The sequence below is a fragment of the Vombatus ursinus genome, unplaced genomic scaffold, assembly GCF_900497805.2.
Source record: "Vombatus ursinus unplaced genomic scaffold, bare-nosed wombat genome assembly UNPS02009205.1, whole genome shotgun sequence".
Lineage (NCBI taxonomy): Eukaryota > Metazoa > Chordata > Mammalia > Diprotodontia > Vombatidae > Vombatus > Vombatus ursinus.
In genome coordinates, this window is record NW_020948983.1 from 42,376,713 (window position 1) to 42,398,734 (window position 22,022).

The following is a 22,022-nucleotide window of genomic DNA, read 5'->3' on the forward strand; positions in this document are numbered from 1 at the left end:
GAAATGCAGCTGGGATCCTCCTCCCCACAGAAACGCTGGGTACAAATATTAGACTGGACTGTAGAACTCACCACCGTAATAGCAAATGACTATCAACAAGCGAGGCTTCCTTGTACTAGTATAGAATTTATTTAAAAAAAAAAAAAAAACACCTCTGATTAAAGACTGAAAAGAGCCACTGGAGTTTAATAACTGGCATCTCATAACCTTCTGTTTTCAGTTATCAAAGTTTCTTCCCATTAGAACTTTTAAGAAGATGAATACACAGGAAATTATTCCTTGGTTCGGATTGCACAATTTTTTTTTTCCCTGAGAGGCCAAACTCTCAGGGAATGCACTGTGTAGACTTATGAGCACCCTCCTCCCCGACAACATGATTTCCGTAAAAGTTGCACGGAAGGAAGCAGAGATCTTTTCCTTTGTTTATGAAGGAGATGCAAAAACAAAAACCGACTTCTGCTCAGTAACAAAATTAAATAGAAGCCTGGCTGCCTGACATGCCTAATGTTCCCACACAGCATTTTCCCACCCACCTGATATCCTTGAGCGGAAGGTCTAAGCAAGGACAGAGGGATCCAGTGTACATTTCCTGCTATTAACTTGGGGGGGGGGTACCAATGCAGAAGGGAGAGAATACAAAACAAGCATCACCCTCCCCCTCCAAAAAAAAGAGAATGGGCAAAGCATGTATTCTTAGAACACCATTTGAGACCTACAGTTTTATGTAAAAATGTGCTTTTTAATTGGTAAGCAAAGAAACTCCATCCCACTCTATTCCGTAACCATAAATATACTTTATTTTTTCATTTTAAGAAAGAAAATGGTAGGAATTGGGAGTTGAGCATCAGGTTTACCCATTCTTCGTTCAATCAACAAATTTGCAGGTACCATCAATTTATAGGGTATATTAGTCCAATGAACTTTGTTTATACCAACAGTTTTTTATATATATACCAAACATAAAACAGTATACCCCCACACACCTAAATAAAGAGCTAGAATCTTTTCTTTAAGCCATGGAGAGCAACACAACATGCCAACAGGCAGCACTGTTATCAACCCAGCAAAAGTCACTGCCTGAAACAACGACTGAGGTGGGTGAACCTTATCTACAATAATAAAATTTTCATGTAGAAAGACTCTCTAGAGTTCATTCTTTCCAACCGTTCACTGTACATACAAAAAAGCCCAGGCCAAGAGGGATAAAGTGACTCATTCACAGCCACACAGCAAAATAAAGGCAAAGCTGGGACTAGAATGATAGTAAGAGGTCAGGTCTATACAGTATTTCAATTTTTACAAAGTACTTTCCCCAAAGCAATTCAATGAGGATGGGAGTTACAGTATGATTTTTCAGATGATGAAAATAAGACCTAAAAAGGTTTAACAACTTACCTGAGCTTGTACAGCTATGAAGGGGAGGAGGGAAGGAGAACAGTATGTATTAAAGCACCTAAAAAGGTGCCGCACATCGAGCACTTTACAATTATCTCATTTAATTTTCACAACAACCCTGTGAGGTAGGTGCTATTATTACCCCATTTTACAGCTGAGAAAACTGAGACATACAGAAATTAAGTGTCACACTGCTGGTGTCTAGGAAGGCCGAATTTAAACTCAAATCTTCCTGACCCCAGACCAGCACTCTATCCATTGCAACCCCCTAGCTGCCCACTATTAAGGATCAGAGCCAGGATTTGGATCCAGCTCTATTCTGACTCCAAATCTAATAATCTTTCTACTAGACCATCCTAGCCCTCTATTTTTACTTAGTGTTTTTTCAATTAATAGTGACAATCTATCAAATTTCTATATTATTACAATTTCTCATGCCTCTCTTTAAAGGTAAAGACCTGGTCCTGGATGGAGTCACTGCTTTCTAATATAACCCCTCTTACAGTTGCACAAGTAATGAAGGTTCTTCCTAAGCCCTACTGGCCAATCCTACCTTAACTCACCATGTTTCAGGGCACTGCAGATGGAAACCTGCTCATTTTGGACAGCTCCATTCCTGACAGATCTGTTTGAACACTTCAGTGTTTTAACTCCAAATGATATTTAAGCGTCCTGCCAACAAATGGCCCCTGTTTAATGTTACTTGTGTCACAGATGGAAAAGCTCTCTCTTACCATCAAATTTCCCTGCCTCCAATCTGCCTCCTGCAGGCAGTGAATGAGGTACGACATAGTGGATAGAGTACTGGGCCTGGAGTTGGATTCCAATTCCCTCTGTGAGACTTAAAGCTATGTGACCAAGAGCAAATAAGTCAGTTACCCTTTCTGAGCTTGTTTCCTCATCTTCAAAATGGGTATTACATGAATGTTAACGAACTTTTGGTGGAGTAGTGAACTGGTGCAACTCTTATAGAGAACAATCTGGAACCATGTCCAAAGGGCTATAAAACTGTGCATTCCCCTTGATCTATAAATACCTCTACTAGGTCCATACCCCCAAACAGATCAAAGAAAAAGGAAAAGGACCTACAGGTACAAAAATATTTATAGTAACTTTTTTTGTGGTGGCAAAGAATTGGAAATTGAGGGGATGCTCATCAATAGGGGAACAGCTAAATAAGATGTGGCATATGATTGTAATAAAGTAACATTGTTCTATAAGAAATGACAAGGGAGATAGTTTCAGAAAAATACAGCAAGATCTATATGAACTGATGCAAAGTGAAGTGAGCAAAACCAGGAGAACATTGTACACAGTAACAGCAATATTGTAATGATGATCAACTGTGAAAGACTGGCTACTCCAATCAATACAATAATCCCATACAATTCCAAAGGATTCATGATGAAGAAATGCTATTTGCCTCCAAAGAGAAAAACTGATGAACTCTGAGTACAAACTGAAGTATAATTTTCTCGCTCTCTTTATTTTTTTTGCTTTGTTTTGTGATGTGGCTAATATGGAAATGTTTTACATAATTTCACATGAATAACTGATATCATATTGCTTGCCTTCTCAGTAGGTGGGGGAAAGGTAGGAGGGAGGGAGACATTCTGGAACTCAAAATTTAAAAAGAAAAGAATGCTTAAAATAAATAATAAAAAATTTTAAGATAAAAATGAAAAAATTTAACTCTTTCACAAGTAATTTCTCCTTTACAAACCAATCAGTTTTGGTAATAGTAACCCCTTTCAGTAATATTACTTGACACTAAGTCATAAAGAAATAAGACTCACTGGGAGGAGGTGAGGAAGATTTTTTTTTTAAAAAGATTTTACTATTTTGATGAGTTCACCATTGGGGTGGAGATCACAGAAAGTAATCGGGAATTCATTCCATCATAGATCATAGATTTAGAAGTGGAAGACACCTTACAGACCACCTCATCGAACTCCCTCATTTTACAGATAAAGAAACTGAGGCCTAGAGAGATTAAGTGACTTGCCTGATCACATAGATAGTATGTGGCAGAGCTGGGATTTGAACCCAGGTCCTCTGACTTCAAATGTTTTCCTTTGCATCATGCTGCTTCTTATTGGCAGATTGTTTAGTTAATTGGCTATACAAAAACAGAATTTCAGGTCATTTGGCTTGGCAGTCTAAGCAATCCTGGGATTGTTGGGAAAGGGAGCCGTTGGAAAGGCAGGAGAGAATGACTGCAAGGGAGGGATTGGAGACTTCTGTTACCTGGAGTGTGGAGCACACCCGTCTGGCCTCAGGAATGTTTGGATTTTGTTGTTGTTGTTACAGTTAGTTGTTGTCGCTTTTTGGGGAGTCACCTGGTTCTATAGTACAGGCAGCACTACACCTGCTTCAATGGGAATTTTGGACAATTTTTGAATTCCTTGGATCTCCTATGGCTCTAATGTTCTTCCTAGGACTTTAGAACAGGAACAGAAATTCCATTCCCAAGACATCTGAGAGAATGGCTTACAAGGTACCAAGACATGGTCAGATGGCTAGAAGAAGCTGTACTGCATCTGTCCTGCCCTGAAGCTAGGGAAGGGGTGGGCAGTCCAAGAGGTTGTGTATATGGAAGTAAGGAATAAATCTTAGTGGACAGAATTAAAATTCAGAGTTTCCCCCCTTTTATGGAGATACTTTGAGAAGAAAAGAAGTGGGCTGGGGAATTGGTCTCCTCTTCAATTCTACTGAGCCCTCTGAGAAGGGCAGGTGAGACCTATAGAACAAAAGTATAAAGACTGACTGAGATGGGTCCTAACAACCTCTTCCTACAAATATCCAAAAGCCCAGATATAAGATCAGCAGATTCCTAGACAAGAAGGGACCCTTGCAACTGCTAGGATATTTCCCTGTCACCTTGTCTATGAAGAGAGGAAAAGGGACACAGGGACACACACACCCCTCACTTGAAAAGAAGGGGTTCAGATGGGTCGTAGTCAGACATTCAGCACAAGTACATATGACAAAACTTGAGGTATCTGGGTATGGAGGAAAGCACACTGAACTTGGAATCAGACCAAGGTTCATGGACTCTGACGCTAGTTAGCAGGGACCTCAAAGGCCATCTGATCCAATCCATACCTGACCAAAAACAACAGCAAACAACAACAACAACAAAACTCTACAATTCCCAACAAGGGTTCACTCATCCTTTCCTTCTGATGCTCAGTTTGTCCATCTGTAAAATGGGAGTAAATAACACTGCCATTACTTACTAGTGTAGTTGTAAAGAGCTATTGTCATTATTTTATGCTGAGTTACTTGCGGCTGCTTCATCTGTTTCATTAGAAACAGAAGGAAAAAGCTGCCACAGAACTGAGAATGACTTCCAAACCTAGCAATCAGTTGAGAACAAAATGCTATTCTCTTTTTCACACAGACTTAAAGACATAGCAGGCTGGATTCCCAGATTCCTTAAACAACTTGAGGGTTCCATCTTGGCAAGTGTTATCCTTCCCTAGGTAGCACACACCTGGGATCTGAGGAGAGGCCAAGAAGCCCAAGCTGACTTCAGAATGCAAGGGCTTAACTTACACAAATTTCCAGATGCTTATTAGATTGCTCATACCCAAATGCATGCTACTCCCTCTTAACACAACATATGCGTGGGGTCTCATATTAGAAGATCAGGCAATGCCCCAAAACCAACTGCTGACTCACTGAACTATTAATGAGTCATGGGCCCTACCTGGAGGGCTCAACTGGTTAGTAATCTACAAGAAACTAAAAGACAGCTTTTCATTTCATACACCAGAATTACCTGGGCTATGAACCTTGAAATAATGCATTTGGGTAAACTACAAAGACAGTAGGGGAAATGGAGACTTGTTATAAATACCCCCTGCCTTCATTCTAAATACCTGACCCCGTCCAGGAGAAGAGAGTAAACTTTTCACTGTTTGTCAAAAAAAGTGAGTGATTTACTCTCTTCTCACAGGAAGGCTCAGATCTGCTGTTTTTCTGACTTCTCATTTTGGAGTTGGGATGAAAGGCAACAAATCCTGGGACTACTGGTGCCAGTCAATGCCCTTTTAATTGAAATTAAGCTGCGCCACCAGCTAAGTCTGCTTCGAACATGGCTGGGCTCACCGCCTTCATAGATTTCCTGGCTGCAATCACAGTGATTTGAGCAGACCACAAGCTGTTTATCCTGATATGTTAAAAAGTGCTTAGAGATGGAAGTTTAGCAGTTAGAGTTCTGTCTTTACCTGAAATCGAGTAATAGAAATTCCACTGAGCAAATGTCATCAGCTGAAGAAAAAGCAGTCAGGAAAAAAAGACACACAAGTACAACATAATTACTACAGGACAAGGTTCAACCTATAAGTAAATTTTCAAACCTTTCAGCAGTTTTTTGCCATGATATGCTTGGATGGTGACTAACACTAGGTAGCTGATCAGAGAAAACAGCAAAGTAGGTCAAATCTGAAAAATTTAAGGAGAAAGAGCAAAAGCCCTGTTTCTACCATTATGTCTTCAGTGGGTTCTCAACCTTTGCAAACTAAGAGCCATTGACTTTGGAGTAGAGGGGAGGAGATTATCCTCCTCATTAGCCAATGGCCCATTAAACACACCCACAAGAATATCAGTATTTCAAGACCTGACAATGCTTTGCCTCACTTAAGAATCACTTCTGTACACTGATGCCTGCTTTCAGCAAAAACAAACAAAAAGAAAAAATTATGTAGCACACATCATGCAATAATATTGCTCTAAATGGAAAGTTAAAGTTGTACGTAGATTGTATAAAACCTTTCTTGTAAGAGTCATTGGCTCTTTACTAATAATGCCCCAAGGCTTAAACAATTATCACTCTTTCAACCTAATGTTTAGTATTTTTATAAACACAGAAAGTATTGGAATAGCCCCAATTAGATTAGGCATGATATGTAAAAACAGGCACTTTATAAAGGGTTACAAATGCCAGGTGACTTGTTTAGACTTTTTAAGGTTTGTTTGTTTTCCCAGGTTTTTTTTTTGTATATTTTAAATCATATGCCCTCCTCCTCTGCCATAAATTTAAATTTCCCTATTAGGGATTCATCATAATTTTTGGCTGTTGGCCTTTGAAAAGTTACCTACGACTGATTTAGTTTATTTTTTTGAATAATATCCTTAGTTCTTATCCTAATGTCAAAGGGACTATTTAATTTTTCTAATTCTGCAATTCTCAAATGGGACTCTTGTAAGCCTCACGTGATTTCAAGAATCTTACTGGGGATGTGATCACAATGATAAATATATAAGTAGAATCAAGGATGAGAAATTAACAAATATTTGTCAAGTATCTAACTATGTGCAAAGCACTGCAGGGGAAAAAAAATCATAGAGGGGGTGTGACAAAGATAAATACTCTAAGTGGGAAATCACAGAAGAAGCAAAAACAGAATTCTTGAATTCAGAAAGTAAGCAGAGAGAAAAGAAGTTACATTTCCTTATTTTCTGTTAATAACTAAAAACTATGTCCTTATAAGAATATATGACTGAAATATTATTGGTAAGGAATACATATTTATATAAAGCAGCATGGCATACTGAATATAGATTACTGGGCTTACAGTCAAGCAAACCGGGATTCAAATTCTGTCTCTGACCATGAACAAGTAAGGTAGGATTTATTGAAGTCATAGTTGGGCTTCAATCTGCATTGGCAGATGGAGTTCCCACGTAAGTTACCCACATTCATGAAATCCACAGATTTTTCACATGTGCGTTTTCAGTATTTCTTTTCTAGTAGAGTTCATGAATTTAGTCCTGTTCTACTCCCTCACCCCCTTTTTATCTAGTCTCTTTATGGTGCACATCTATGAAAAGATTCAGCCAGGATTAGAAGTACAGTATGAAAACTGAGCAAACTGATATGCTCTACCACTCCGGTTTTACAAGTATTACACTCTAAGTTTACTAGGTACCATAAAAAAAAAAAAAACAATGACAACAAAACTTTTTTATTAAAAAAAAAAGCTTGTTAGATAACACATACATACAGTTAATGAATTAAACTTTTTACAATATATCTTCTTCATTTGAAAAGTTCTATTGTGATGCTTCATTATAGTGTAGATTTAATCCTGGGAATAACCCCAGCAGGCTGAACCAGCACAGCACCAGCTCTATCAGAACCAACTAAGCTGGGGAGGCTTCACAAGTGAGTCCACAGATGAACTGTGGGTCTACTGTTGGAAGACCAGTCTAGCTATCGTTGAAAAGGCCCATCAACAGAAAGCCGGCTCTCAGATAACAGGTGTTAGTTTTGAGTTTTTGGTTATGCTGGCTGTTGTCATTTTTGTTGTCATTTTGTTGTTGTTTTTCCCCAGAGGAGAGAGCACCTACCCCCACTCAACCCCCTCCCTGATTAAAATCAAGAACCTCTGAATACTTCCTTTAATAGAAAATACTTCAAGACTCCATCTATTTAATAGTTCACTTTTCCAGTACTTTACATGCAGAAGATGTGGCTAATGATAAGTAACAATTTTAAGTAATCTCTACAGTAACTTGGGTGCAGTGCCTTCCTCCCATTTCAATCAAGCTTGGTTCGTAAAGTGACGGATCTTGCAATAGGATCATCAGAATGCTTGCAGAACACACAATGATACTTTAAATGTCAATCACAGTGTTTGAACACTGTAACTATAACTGTCTTATGCGGATCTTGTATTGTGCTCCTTCAGAGGCGAGCGGTCTTTCTGTAGTTATCAAACGAAGAATGTGCATGCATATATCCAGAACCAGGATCAACTAAATTATCCTGGGGTGCAGAACCAACTTTAGATTTAAAAGGTATTATTTCCCCTATTACAAGTGAGGTCAAAATGGGATCAAACTAACAGGTACCTTGTGGTTCACATCAATTTTTTTCCCTCCTCCACAGTTTACTCGAACCTCCTAATTGGGAGGTTCTTTGTAGGTTGAAAATGGCAAGAACACAAGAGGAAAACCTTCAGTCTTTAAAGGGACCAATCATCAGACATAGCTGATTACTTCCTTAATATGATTACTGGCAGGCAATATCCTTCTGGTCATTACCACTTAAAACGTCTGCTGAGAGTAATCAACGTGATATTTTAACAACTCTGATCTGATTCCCAAGGTTATGATCATATTAAGAGGAGGATTACCTGTGACTAAGTCAAAATGAGGAGGAAATAAGGGGATTCTGGAACAGATCAAGTGAACACACAAAAATACCATTCTGTGTCGTATGTAGCACCTTACACTTTCCAAACCTTCCACACAGAAGAGTTCTGATCATTAATCCTGTGACATATGGCAGATAAATATTAAGGATAAGAAAACTGAGGCCCCAGAAAAAGTAAGTGACTTGCCAGAATTATACAGCTAATTTAGAGGCACAGCTTAAACTATAACCCAAATCTCCTGACTTCCAGTTTAGTCATTTCTCATCTTAACCATACCCTTCAGACATACTCTGTCCTGTGAAACCAAAGTAAATTATTCACTAAAAACCTTAAAAGTTGTGTGATCACCACCTTACATGTGGCAGAAGTTAACCCTTCCAAATGGGTTTGGACATCACTCCTAATTTTTTTTCCCCTTTTTATGTAATCACAGTCCAGGAACGCTTATGTTGAGGAGTACTGTAGCACTGACATCACAATTTTTCAGCACAACCATCTGCTCCAGTACAGCCATATACAACCCCAACCAACAACGAGCCTTACACAACTAATAAGTGTAAACACTGTGCCACTTTTCTAATGAGGCATACAAAGTTTAAATAAGGTCATCCTTCTGGCCCTGAGCACATGTATGTATATATTATATTATACATGCATGTGAATACATAGACTGTAACAGAGCTGAATAGCAGTTATAATCGTCACACATTAATATTTCTTTACACCACCAGGTCTAAGATATGAAAAGAATTACAATTGAGATCTACCCACTAGGAAACTAAGCCTGAAATGGTAGACATACCAATTCATCAAACGAAACAGCCACCTGGATTACCAGAACTATTTACTTTTACATAAAGAAAGAAGGCGGGAAAGAAAAGGGGGGAAGGGGAGCAGGTAAAAGTAGTTTATTTAATTCTTACTTTTCTGACAGTGGTTTGTGGTCCAGCAGCGGTAGTTGTACTCATTATTAATGGTTGTCTTTTCACACAATGGCTTCTCTTCCATTGTCCCTGGACAAAGGTCCCCACACTCCTTTGGAGATTTATTTCCCACAATATAGTTGTTAGATACAGCATCCAGAATCAAAGACCAGTCCACAGTGGAGAGGTAACAGAGGTCTGAATTCTTCTCAATCCTGATGGCCCCCCGAGTGATATTCCTAAGGTTATACAGCCCGATCTCTTTGAGATTTGTCATCTCAAAGATCACCAGGGCATAGTTATAAAAAAGGTTTCTCCCTCGAATGACCGTAAGGTTAGGGAAGAGGTCACTAAGGCTCTCCAAGCCCGCCACACGAAAAAGCAGCAAGTAGTCGGTGATGACTGTGAGCTTTGGGAATCGGAAGTTCCTGTAGTCCTCTGCCTTAGAGATCAGTAGAATTCGGAGGTAGCCCTCAATCACTGTGCAGTTTTCTAGTCGCTTCAACTCCTGGATTTCATTGCGAATGTCAATGTTTGGCCCACAAACTAGAAGTAAAAAAGAAGAGGAGGGGGGAAAGGCAAGACACACTTTAGTTAAAGAAAATATTTTCTCTCAAAACATTACCAACCCTAGAATGTGGTCACTCTTTTCCAAGAAATCTATGTTTTCATTAAAGAAATAAAAATATAATTGTTGACCAACTTTAGGCATGGAATTGAAAACTTATTTTGCCTTCTGAGTCCTACAACTTAGGTTGGTAGTCAAATACATGCTATATACTTCCCACTGATAATATAACACATTGTTTCTTGAAGCGGAAAAAAAAAAACTCAACATGACTATAAATATTATCACTATTACACAATACCAAGTAACCATCCAGGCTGATGAGTGATTAAAAATGTCCTAGAAATACGGTATTCTTTCTAAGTGAGGGCTGAGAGTCTGTTAATGCTGTTCTCTTTTATTAATGAGCTTGTATTCTGTAGCCCCTTTCTCTCCCTGACCTTGTGTACCTTTGTACGCAGGCATGCCTACACAAAGTTACCCAGAATGTATGTTCATAACTCCAAGAACACAGTATATCCAAATCCCATTGTAAAGGATTAAGACCCTTCTATGCCATTCATCCAATCACTCATTTCTATAACATTACTCCTATGAAACTAACTTCAATGATGCTTTACCTGACATCATGTTTTCTTAGATATGATTAAGGACATTAGACAACGTATGCTTACTCTACAGCTAATTCAAAACCAGGCTCAAAAAGAACTTTTTTTTAGAAAGATTGTGATGTTTACAACACGTTTTTGGTACTTTTTAAGTGAAAAATCAACACTTTTCCCTTTTACTGTTATCATCTCTTCTCACTATTTTAAGAAGTGATGCGATCAGAAACTAGTACCAAATTTTTTCAGGATTGTAGTTGCTTTTCTAACCCATGAATTCAAACAATATTTACTGACTATCTACTCTAAATAAGATATCACGCTGGGTGCTATTGTGAATATGGAGAGGCAACCAATTCCCTCTAGGAGCTTACAGTCTAGGAAGGGAAATGATAATAGCTAACATTTATACAGTGCTTAAAGAGAAGCTGGGTAGGGCTAGATAGTAGATAGAGTGCTGGGCTAGGAGTCAGAAGGATTTGAGTCCAAATCCAGCCTCAAATAACTGTTGTGTAACCCTGGGCAAGTCACTTAATTTCTGTTTGCCTCAGTTTCCTTAACTGCAAATGGGGAATAATAACAGGACCTACCTTAACAGAGGGTTGTTTGTGAAGTTCAAATGAATTAACATTTGTAAAGTACTTATTAGCACAATGCCTGGCACAGAGTAGGTACTATATAAATACTTATTCCCTTCCCCTTAAGGTTTGCAAATCATTTTACACGTTACCTCATTTGACACTCAACAACTCTGTAGGTAGGCATTACAGATATTATACCCATTTACCAATGGAAATTGAGGCTTGGCAAAGTTTTGTGGTTTGCCCCTGATCACACAGCTCTCAAGTTTCAAAGATGGGTTTTGCACCTGGATGTGTCTCCTCATTCCAAATTTCCTACCCTCTTCCCATTGTCTCATGTTGGCTCTCAATATGCAATTCATCAATTGCTACAGTCTAAGGATAGAAGATCTATAAATGGAAGGCATGTTGGAAGTCATCAAGTCCAACCCTTTCATGTTAAAAATTAGGTCAGAGGGGCAGGTAGGTGGAGCAGTGGATAGAGCACCGGCCCTGAAGTCAGGAGGATCTGAGTTCAAATCCATCCTCAGACCAAACACTTGACACTTACTAGCTATGTGACCCTGGGGAAGTCACTTAACCCCAGCTGCCCAAAAAAAAAAAGAAAGAAAGAAAATTAGGTCAGAGAGGTAAAATAACTACACAGATATTAGGTGGAAAGTCATACAAGTGGTAGAGCAGAAAAAGCTATGAGAGTTCAAAGGAGGGAGAAAGCAGCTGGAGTGGTCAAGGAAGGCCTGCCTCCCACAAGAAAGGCTTCACGGAGGCAAGAACTTTTGATTTGGACCTTGAAAAACAAGGAAAGCGAACTGGATAGAAGAGAAGTAGAGGCAGGGGAAAAGCATGAGCAAGAAACACAAAGGTGGGGAAGCACTAAGACATGAGGCTGAAACACAGCCGCAGGTCAGAAAGAAGAGGACCCAAGTCCCAGGTGAGGAATTGGGACTTGTCATTCAGTAGACACCAAAAGGTCAATGCATAGCTTTGAGTAAGGGAGTAACATAATCGAAATCTTTGATATTTTGAAGGATTTGTCGTTTCACTGGTAGAGGAACTCTCTGAGCTGACACAGACTGTCTCACTATCTTCAGTCTTCTTGTCCATAATTTTCCATAATTCTCCAGTTCAAATAAAGTAGCTTTGGGGGAAAAATACATGGGTGAGGTATAGGACAAATGAGAAGAGGGGAAAGTCGGAGGCTGGTCCAGATGTGAGTACAACAGTCCAGGTATGGCAGGGGCGGGGCTAGAGGTGGGAGGGAGAAGAGGAGGAGAACAGGGAGTTAAGATGGCAGCATCAGGGTGAAAGGGAAGGGTGGACGTGCATGGAACTGTGAACGATCAACAGGTCTCGACAACCGTTAGGAGCGAGACGCGCGAGGGAATCAGATAATCTATAATCGTAAGGTTTTCTAAGCTAGAGGGTCCCCTAAAGATCATCTGATACTATCTCCCACATTTTACAAATGAGAAAGGTGAAACAAAACAGTTGGGAGGAGAACCAGTGGTAGAAGTCGGGTCTCTTGACTGTCAGGTGGGTGCTTTACCATTCTGCCAAGATTTCAAGCCTACCTAGTATGTTTGTTGAACAAGCATCTACTGATGTGAGCAATAAACTGTGTTAGGCAAAGATTAAAAAAGCAATGTATCTTACCTAAACTATGCATCTCTCCCAGCACCTAGCATGGTACTTTGCACGCAGCAGGCACTTAAACATTTCTGATATTTTTATTTGTAATAAGGTCGAAATGGAAGGTTTGGAGCTAGCTTAACTTGTTGTTGTTGAATCATTTCATTTGGGTTTTCTTGGCAAAGAGACTAGAGTGGTTTGCCATTTCCTGCTCCAGCTCATTTTATAGATGACAAAACTGAGGCAAACACAGGTAAGTGACTTCCAGAGGGTCATCCTGCTAGTAAATGTGTGAGGCCAGATTCGAACTCAAAGAGATAAGTCTTCCTGACTCCATGCCTGGCACTCTATTCACTGAACCACCTAGCTGGCAAATGAATTAGATTAGCTGGAAAGCTCCAAATGCCGGGCCTCCCATGTTGTGTTTTCTTCCTGAGGCATGAGGAGGGGACCAATGAGATAAGACTTATTTTAAGGTTATTTTTGCAGTGGTGTAATGGATATTTGGTGAAGGAAAGATATTGTAGGAAAGGAGGTCAGCTAGGAAACCATTATAAGAGACTGAGACCTGAATTAGGACGGTCACAATGAGTACTGTAATATCAATATGACAAGTGCTGCGTGGGACCATGGTAAGTGCTAAAGGACCAGAGATTTTTATGTTAGAATCACAGAATTTCAGAGCTGAAGAACACTGGGGTCATCTGGTCCAATCCTTTTATTTCACAGATGAAGGAACTAAGAGGTTTAATGAAGGAACCAGAGAGGTTTAATGAAGGAACCAGAGAGGTTTAATGACTTGCTCACAATCACACTGCTCATTACTTAGTTGACAAAGCTGGAATTAAACCCCTGTACCTCAATTTTCTACCATACTATATCAGCTGTTAACTAAAAATTAATTTTTTAAATCCTAGACCAAAAAAAAAATTAATCCATTTCTTTTAGCATCAAGATCTATCAGGAACATTCATCAGTCAAAAAAGAAAAGGGAAAAAACCCCACCACACACGGTAGGTTACTTATGCCAGAATACTTATTTATTTTTGTGTCATAGATCATATTGAAGCATGCTATAAAGTATTAGGTATCTAAGCCAGTCAATGCATTTGAAATCATTACCTACAGATCATGAAAATCCACTATCTAGGCAGAGAGCCTCAAGCCTAATAACTTATTTTCCTGATATTTTACATCTGGAACAAAATGCTCACATGGGGAGAAGACTCTCCCTTTCACTTCTTTCCCTCCGTCCTCTTCAACCTTTCAGAACTTACAGAAATCTATATTAAGGAAAAATATCAGAGTAGATCTCTCAGTTAAGACACCATATTATAAAGACTTAACTGTTGTCTACATAGAATGACGAGAGCAGACTTCAAACCTAACACTTTTTTTTTCCATTTAAAGAAAGAAAAAAATATCAACTCATTCCCTAAAGGGAGAGAAAAAGAACTCAAACCACAAGGTACAAGGAGCTGAGCCTAACATTCAGTTGTTTTTGGATTCTGTGAGATTGTAGGCCTTTAGGGCGTTTTGTGACACTGACAGAAAAAGGGAGCCCTGACCATGAGGAATAATTGGCAAAGAGGAAAGGAAGAAAGCAAGGGATCCAGCATTTTGCTTAAGCAATCTAAGAAAGAATTAAAGAAAGACATCCCAAGGAATACATTTATCATTCCAGGGAAACGGAATACTATACGTTCCCATATTTTTCAGGCAAAAAAAAAATCATACAAATAAGTCAATATATGAAGAGTACTAGAATGTGAAGTCCTCATGTCATCCTTTAAAAAAGGACAGATGCCGAGAGAAATACAAAAATTAGAAAACAGAGGGAAGAAAACTTGCACTAAAAGAAATCTGTGACAGAGATCAGTGACCACATACAGTACTCACACTGTACAGTACTACACATACTCTACACACTGTGGGAGGTCAATAAATAACAGACAACAAAAACAAAAACAGATGGAGAAACTCCAGCTAAGTCTGACAACAGAGAAGGGGTAAAATGGGCAAATGGTAGCCTAAGGTCACCTCACAGGCAGAAGTCAGCTTACGGACTTAGACAGTTTCTTTACTGCTGATAATTTTTTTTTTTATCAAAAAACAATTAAGTTGAAAGAAAACTGTCACTGGAAAATTCTAAAAGATTATAAGAAGATCAAAGAACTCGGTTATTCTTGTCATACTTGAGGAAGGCTAAACAATATACACATAAATCATATTTATTTGGTTAATAAACCCATGTGAAATCACTCATTTAAAGAGCAATGATGGAAAACACTTGGTTGATAGCAAGGAGATATAGCTTATCCTGAAGAGGCTCTCCAAGAGTTTAAGAAAGCGCCATGGTCCAGCCAAGGGGAACAGACAGAAATGCCCTGGAAGAGACTTCTGTCAGAAAGTGGGCTGGAAGAGGTAAGGTAACTGATACCTTCCAGGAAAAGTCCTCTACTTGCAGAAAGGAAAACCGATGACTGAGTTTAAAAAGAAAATGACCAAGGTCAGATTCCAATTATCAGGCCATTCAATCTAGGAAGCCACACAGCTGAAAAGAAGAGGGAAGGGATGGCACTGGTACAAACGCAGAGAGCAAGGGAAGGAACCAAGGATAATGAGAATAATAGCTGACATTTGCAAAAAGAATTTAAGGTTTTCAAAATGCATTCTATACACTGTAACAAGACACTTTGGGGTATGTAAGTATATGTAATACCTCCTTTGATTCTCACAAGAACTAAATGAAATAGGCACCAAAAGTATCAATTATACCCATTTCACAGATGAGAAATAATAGGCACATATTAAGTTGTTAATGATTTCTTAACTACCAAATCTAATGGCCTTTTCTCAATTCTCATCCTCCCTAACCTGTCTGCAGTCTTTGACACGCTTCATCACTCTCTTCTCCCTGATACTCTCTTCTCCCTGATACTCTCTTCTCTGTAGGTTTTCCAAACCCAACTCTCTCCTGGTTCTCCTTCTACTTGTCTTACTTCTCTCTCTCTTCTGTCTTCCAGGTCTGGCCCAGTAACCATGGGTGTCCCCCAAGGCTCTTTCTGGGCCCTCTTCTCTTCTTCCTCTACACTACTGTACTTAGTTATCTCATCAGCTCCAATGGTTTCAATTATCATCTCTATGCTGATGTTTCTCAGATCTACTTATCCACCTCTTAACTTCTCTGTTGATCTCCAGTCTCACATCTCCAACTGCTTCTGGAGCATTTCAAACTGGATGCTCAAGATGTCAAATTCAACAAGTCCAAAACTGAACTCATTTTCTTTCCCCTCAAACCTTGCTTCTCCCTAACTCCCTTATTATTGACAGTGCCACTACATTTTGTGGACAGTACCATCCTTTCTGTTACCCATTCTCAAGACCTAGATGTGATTCTCAACTCCTCACTATCTCAGCTCCATGTTAAGTTCTGTTATTTCTACCTGATAACGTGTCTCATACATCCCCCATTCTTTATACTGAGAGCAGCCACCACCCTGGCATAGGTCTTCATCACCTCACACTGAGACTACGACAATAACCTGCTGCTCAATCTGTCAGACAGTCTTTTGCTCATTCCAATCCATCTCCAGGACCAAACATAAAATCCTCTGACTGGTTTTCAAAGCCCTTGATTCCCCTACCTTTCCAATACTTTTACACCTTGCACCCCACCCCCAATTTGCTATGTACTCCGCAATCTAGTGACACTGGCCTCCTTGTCATACTATAGACAAGACACTCCAGACTCCAGGCATTTTCTATGGCTGTCCCTTATATCTGGAACACTCTTTCTCCTCATCTCTGCCTCCTGGCTTCTTTGAAGTCCAACTAAAACCCCACTTCTACAGGAAGCCTTTCCCCATCCCCCTTAATTCTTCCTGTGCTTTTTTCTTTTGTTCATTATTTCCAGTTCATCCTACATACAGCTTGCTTAGACATAATGGTTTGCATGCTGTCTCCCCCAGTAGACCATGAGCTCCTTGGTACCAGGGACCTTCATTTGCCTGTCTTTGTATTCCTAGCACTTAGCACAATGCTCAGCACATAGTAGGCTCCTAATAAATGCTTACTGATTGAGTGAACTTAGGTAACTGGCCCATGGACACACAATAAATCTATCAGAGGTAAGATTCAAACTCAAGTCTTTCCCAACTCTTAAGTCCAGTATTCGTTATACTACATCCCATAGCCTCACAAAAAGATACAATGACAAAGCAAGAACAGACCAGTAAATAAGCCAGCATGCTAAAGAATCCTAGAATGCATTTCAGCTTTGCTAATGAGTTGATGGATATGGCCTGGTTATGAAAGGCGTGGTTCTAAAAGCAGCTTTGCTGTACATCCATGCAGCTTCTAGCAAAACAGTCCTGATTAACAGAATGGTCTTAATCAGAAAAGGCCTTCTAGAGTTAACTGATCAATCTTAAGTTAAACTGTCATATAAATTCAATTTAAAAAACCACTTTAGTAAGTAACCACTATATGCAAAACATTAAGTTGAGTGTTTGGGTTACCGGGGCAAGCATGGAAGTCCCTGATCTCAAGGAGCCTATGTCCCGGTTTTTTTTTAATGGTCAGGATCAACCCCACCCAAACTTACTCATTAATTTATTCTTCAAAAACATGGTATCAGACTAAACAACATTACAAGGGGCAGTTAGATCCATAGGAATAATGTTAGATGTTATAAATGGGTAATTGGTTAAATAGCAATACATCAGGACATTAACAGTCAACAAATCAACAAGAATAGAGAGAGACGGGGAGGAAAGCAGAGCGTGAGAGAGGGAGAGAAGGAAGGGGGGGAGAGAGAGACAGAGAGAGAAAGAGAACACTTACTAAGTAGTTACTATGTATTAGGCACTATGTAAATGCTAGGGATACAAAGGAAAGCAAAAACATGGTCTCCACCTTCAAGGAGCTAACATTTTAATTCTAACAGGGAGTTAGGAAGGGAAGGGAGCACATATTTATTAAGTGACTGCCATGTGCCAAGCATAAAGAAAGGCAAAAGACCATCCCTACTCTCAAGAACATGCAGTTATGTTCAAACAAGCCATATTTAGGATAAACTGGAAATAATCGAGAAAAGGAAGATATTAGAAGTATTATGGGGGATCAGACATCACCACGTAAACATATTAGTCTGACAGCATATGTAAAGTCTTGTGCAATCTGAATATACTAGTGAAATGCAAACTGCATTCATTCACCAAGGGCCTATAATCAAGACATGACCACAACCAAAAATCGCATACTGAAAAAAGACAAAGGTTTTTGTATGACCAATTTCCATGTCTTTTACACACATAATAACAAAACTTTCCTGATATGGTTAAAATCCATTTCCTATCACTTCTCACTTACAAATTCACTGTGAAAGTTAAATTGTAGTCTGACAGTAGGTAAGTGAGGTCTTCATCCTGGTAGACATTTTCCTCTCTAACAATTCTTTATCTCCTTTTATCCCTCACCACTTCAAACATCCTACAAGAACCTATCTATGCTACAAAAGTGAGGGGAGGAAACCAACTAAAACACATAAGGCCAAAGTCACAAAAGAAGAAATGGAAAAAAGAAAAAGACTTATTTAGGTGTCTCTTTTTCAATCAATCAATAAACATTTATTAAGCGCCTACTATATGCGAGGCATGATGCTAAATTCCAGGGCTACAGAAAGAGACAAATGCCCTCAAGGAGTTTATAATCTAATTTTTCCTACTGTATTCAGCGATTTTGTTTTCCCAATTACTATTCAGACAAAATGCTTGGGTATATTCTGGCTCCAGGTCCTACTGACTGAGAATGTCTAACAAAAATATTCTTGATAACAAAAAATACAAATACAATGAAAAATGTGGAAGTCCCATGAAAATGATCAAAGCAGAATTTCACTTCCACAAGTGCACACAAATATGATTCCTTAATTCAACACAGATATGAAGATTTTGCTTTGTTTACTAAATGAGAATATGTTCAAATTTCACCAGTCTCTTTGAATTTCACATGAGGAGACATTATCAGTCAACAGGTTCACTTGCCAAGGGCAAAGACCAAAAAAATAAGACTTTCCTTATACAGACAATCTCTTTTAGAAAGAGAAATATGCACTTGGACGCAATTCATCAAGTTCTCAATTTTTCTTCTCTGCTAACAGATAATAGCAATTCAGTCTTAGAAAGACACATATCCGTAAAATGAAATTGGCTTGAGGATGATAGTATGTGAAATAGCTCCAATGAGTAGTAGACTCTAGCACAGAGCTCATACAACAATGGTGAAACGTCTACATCCTGTCATGCCAATTAAGATAAGGATATTTGAAAGGGAATCCAAGGACCTGGAGAGACTAATACAAGTCCCTCTGACCTTTCCACTTAAAATATCTGCTGACTAGAAGACATGTTTTGGAATAAAGATTTTTAAATTTTTAACATGGTGGTAGCAAAACCATTTTCCTAGATCTATGTAAGAACCAACATTTCACCTACTCTCCAAGCATGAAACAGTGTCCAAAATCCTTTCCTGATCTTGAACTATCTTTGTCCGATATTCTTTACAATTCTCTATTTTTAAATACTCCTCCTGAAAGCATTTTATCTTTTCTAATTTAATCGCATTTATTTAAAATAGCTGATGATACTTCTGATGAGCATTAAAAATACATGAGAATTTGTTTTGGATTGAACACAACCCATCAAATGAAACTCAGAATAACATAGGCTCCTCCTGAAATTTTTTCAAGGCAGGTTTAGTTACCAAATGTACCGAAATGACCTCAAGATGATACAGTTTCACCAATAAATCAGTCTCATGGCACTGACTCTAAGGAATTTAAAAGATGCCAAAGCACCATGCCATTTTACAACAATTTTTTCCACCCAACAAAAACACAACTCGTGACACCAACCATAGCATAGGACATGTTTTCGTAAAGTTGAAAAGCTTCAAATGCCATCATATGCACAACAAAGAGAAGGGATGTTATAGATTATTGTGACAAAAAATGAGAGAAGGTATAAAGTTAAACAGGCTATGATATCTATATAAATTAACTTGGAAGACTTATAAATGCTCAGCTTTTTCTCATAATTAGATTAAGAATTCAATTGGGACCAACATATTGTCTGCTTGTAGTATCTATCCAAGATATATACAGTTGTGTGTATGTGTATACGTAAACATATATGTGTACACACACACACACACACACACACACAAATAAGGCAGAGAGAAACATTTTGTCCATAACCTCTTTGTCAGAAAGTAGGTATCATTCTTCATCATCAATCAACCGGAAGCATAGTTGATCAATGAATTAATCAGTTTTAATTGAGTCCTTCAAAATTATTCTTTTTTACTGTATTGTTCTTTAAGTATAAATTGTCCCCCTGGTTCTGCTCACTTCACTGTATCATTTAATATTAGTCTTCCCAAGTTTCTCTGACACTGTCCTTTCCATTACATAATTTTTTTTCTTATCCTACAAACAATTTTTTTTAATAATATCTAGAATTTATATATCACTTTAAAGTTTGCAAAGCTCTTAAGTATGTTAAGTCATTTGAACAACGTAACAACTTTTATGAGCTCGATACTATTATTATCCCCATTTCACAGATGAGGAACAGAGAGGTTAAGTGACTTGCTAATAAATGTCTTGGCCAGAACTCAAACTCAGGTCTTCCTCATTCCAAGTCCTGAGCTCTATCCACCGTGCCACCTAGCTATCTACTTTAAAAGTAGGTGGGAAATTGAGCCAAGCTCTTGTCTCTCCTTTTCCCTCAGACTTCCCATTTTTTCTGCTGCTTTGAAAGCAGCTTTGTAGCATATGTTACATTTTCAAAAAGCTTTCACATCTATTATCTCATGTGATTCCCTTCAACAAACAACTCTGACTGGATATTCTCCTGAGACACGCTACTACCACACTTACAAATCCATTCTTTTTCCCAAAGAAACATTTTTCCCTCATCCTCACCTACTAACATAAACATCTGAAGAGTCTGGAGTCCCATGTCCATTTCTCATTCTTCATTGACTTCCTATATAAGTCACTTATCCGTTTTGTACACTGGTTTTCTTCAGCTACAACACAAAAATCACAGTGTAAAACACCAGAAAGAGCAACTCTGCTGGAATTATTTGCTGCCTTCTGTGTGGGGTGGGGAACCCAAGGGGTTCCCCAAGACCCTTTCAGAGTGGTAGTAGGGTGTCCTGAGGTCAAAACTCTTTTAATGATAATACTAAGACATTTGAATTTCTAATACAGAATATATCTGCATGGTCCCCAATAATTAAGAGTGTAAAGGGTTCCTGAGACCATAAAAGTCTAAAGACTTGCTGGTATGAGGCATCCATCCAACAGGAGGTCCAACGTGGCTTCTTCTCCCCTACAAAAAGCTCCCCAATCATTATACTTTTTCACTCAGTCGATTCAATTCAGTTCCATCTCCAGGAGGAGACAATGGTTCAATTCTCACCAGGGCTCCAGAATCACCCTACAACCAAGCATAGAGCAAATATATCATTGCCAAACTGAAGGGATGGCCCACGAAGAGAAGCCCCAAAACTGAATGACCCAGGGCAGCCCCTATACTTTCGGGATCCAAATATCAACAGCTCACTGACTGAAGATCTGAGATTACTTTCACCAAAGATTGATACAGAACAAAGACAAAATAAAGTGGGATGAAATTTCTGCAGGTTTTTTTTAAACATACAAAATAGGAAGTGAAAAAGGCAAACCGATTTCATTGGCTTCTTTATTTTACTCAAAAGTGAACCCTATTCTTGCAAATTCATTGCAGGGCAAGGAGAATGGGGGTGGGTGAAGCGCTGTAGTGCACAGAGGGGTAAGGAGGTACAACTGGTGCCTTGCACAATATGAAAAGGGTTCTTCAGGAACATTCAGCATTGCAGGGCTGTCCACAGGAAACAGCTTTCTTATAAGGCTGAATACATATACTGATTAAGCTGCTACCATTGTAGCAGTAACCTGAAGTCTACAGACCCCCTCTCCAAGGGTACATAGATCTGGGGGCAGGGAGGGTGGTCTTTGAACTTGGATGGCGAAAAAAAGGTTACACTCTTATTTCCACTGACTTCTAACTAAAACAACATTTCCTTCAATTATTTAAAAAGATTAT

At 38.9% G+C, this 22,022-nt stretch overlaps 1 protein-coding gene across 2 annotated transcripts in view; it reads right to left on the reverse strand.

Annotated features, from left to right (window-relative positions):
- Positions 1 to 22,022, reverse strand: part of IGF1R (insulin like growth factor 1 receptor) — a 379,535-nt gene that overhangs the window by 296,628 nt on the left and 60,885 nt on the right. The window contains exons 2-3 of one of the 2 annotated variants that reach the window (XM_027851668.1): positions 20,855 to 20,961; positions 9,485 to 10,030 (exon numbers count right to left, since the gene is read on the reverse strand). In XM_027851668.1, the coding sequence (XP_027707469.1) occupies positions 9,485 to 10,030; positions 20,855 to 20,897 (589 nt within the window). In that variant the 5' untranslated portion in view covers positions 20,898 to 20,961. The remainder of the gene's footprint in view (positions 1 to 9,484; positions 10,031 to 20,854; positions 20,962 to 22,022) is intronic. The other variant, XM_027851666.1, reaches the window with a different exon arrangement.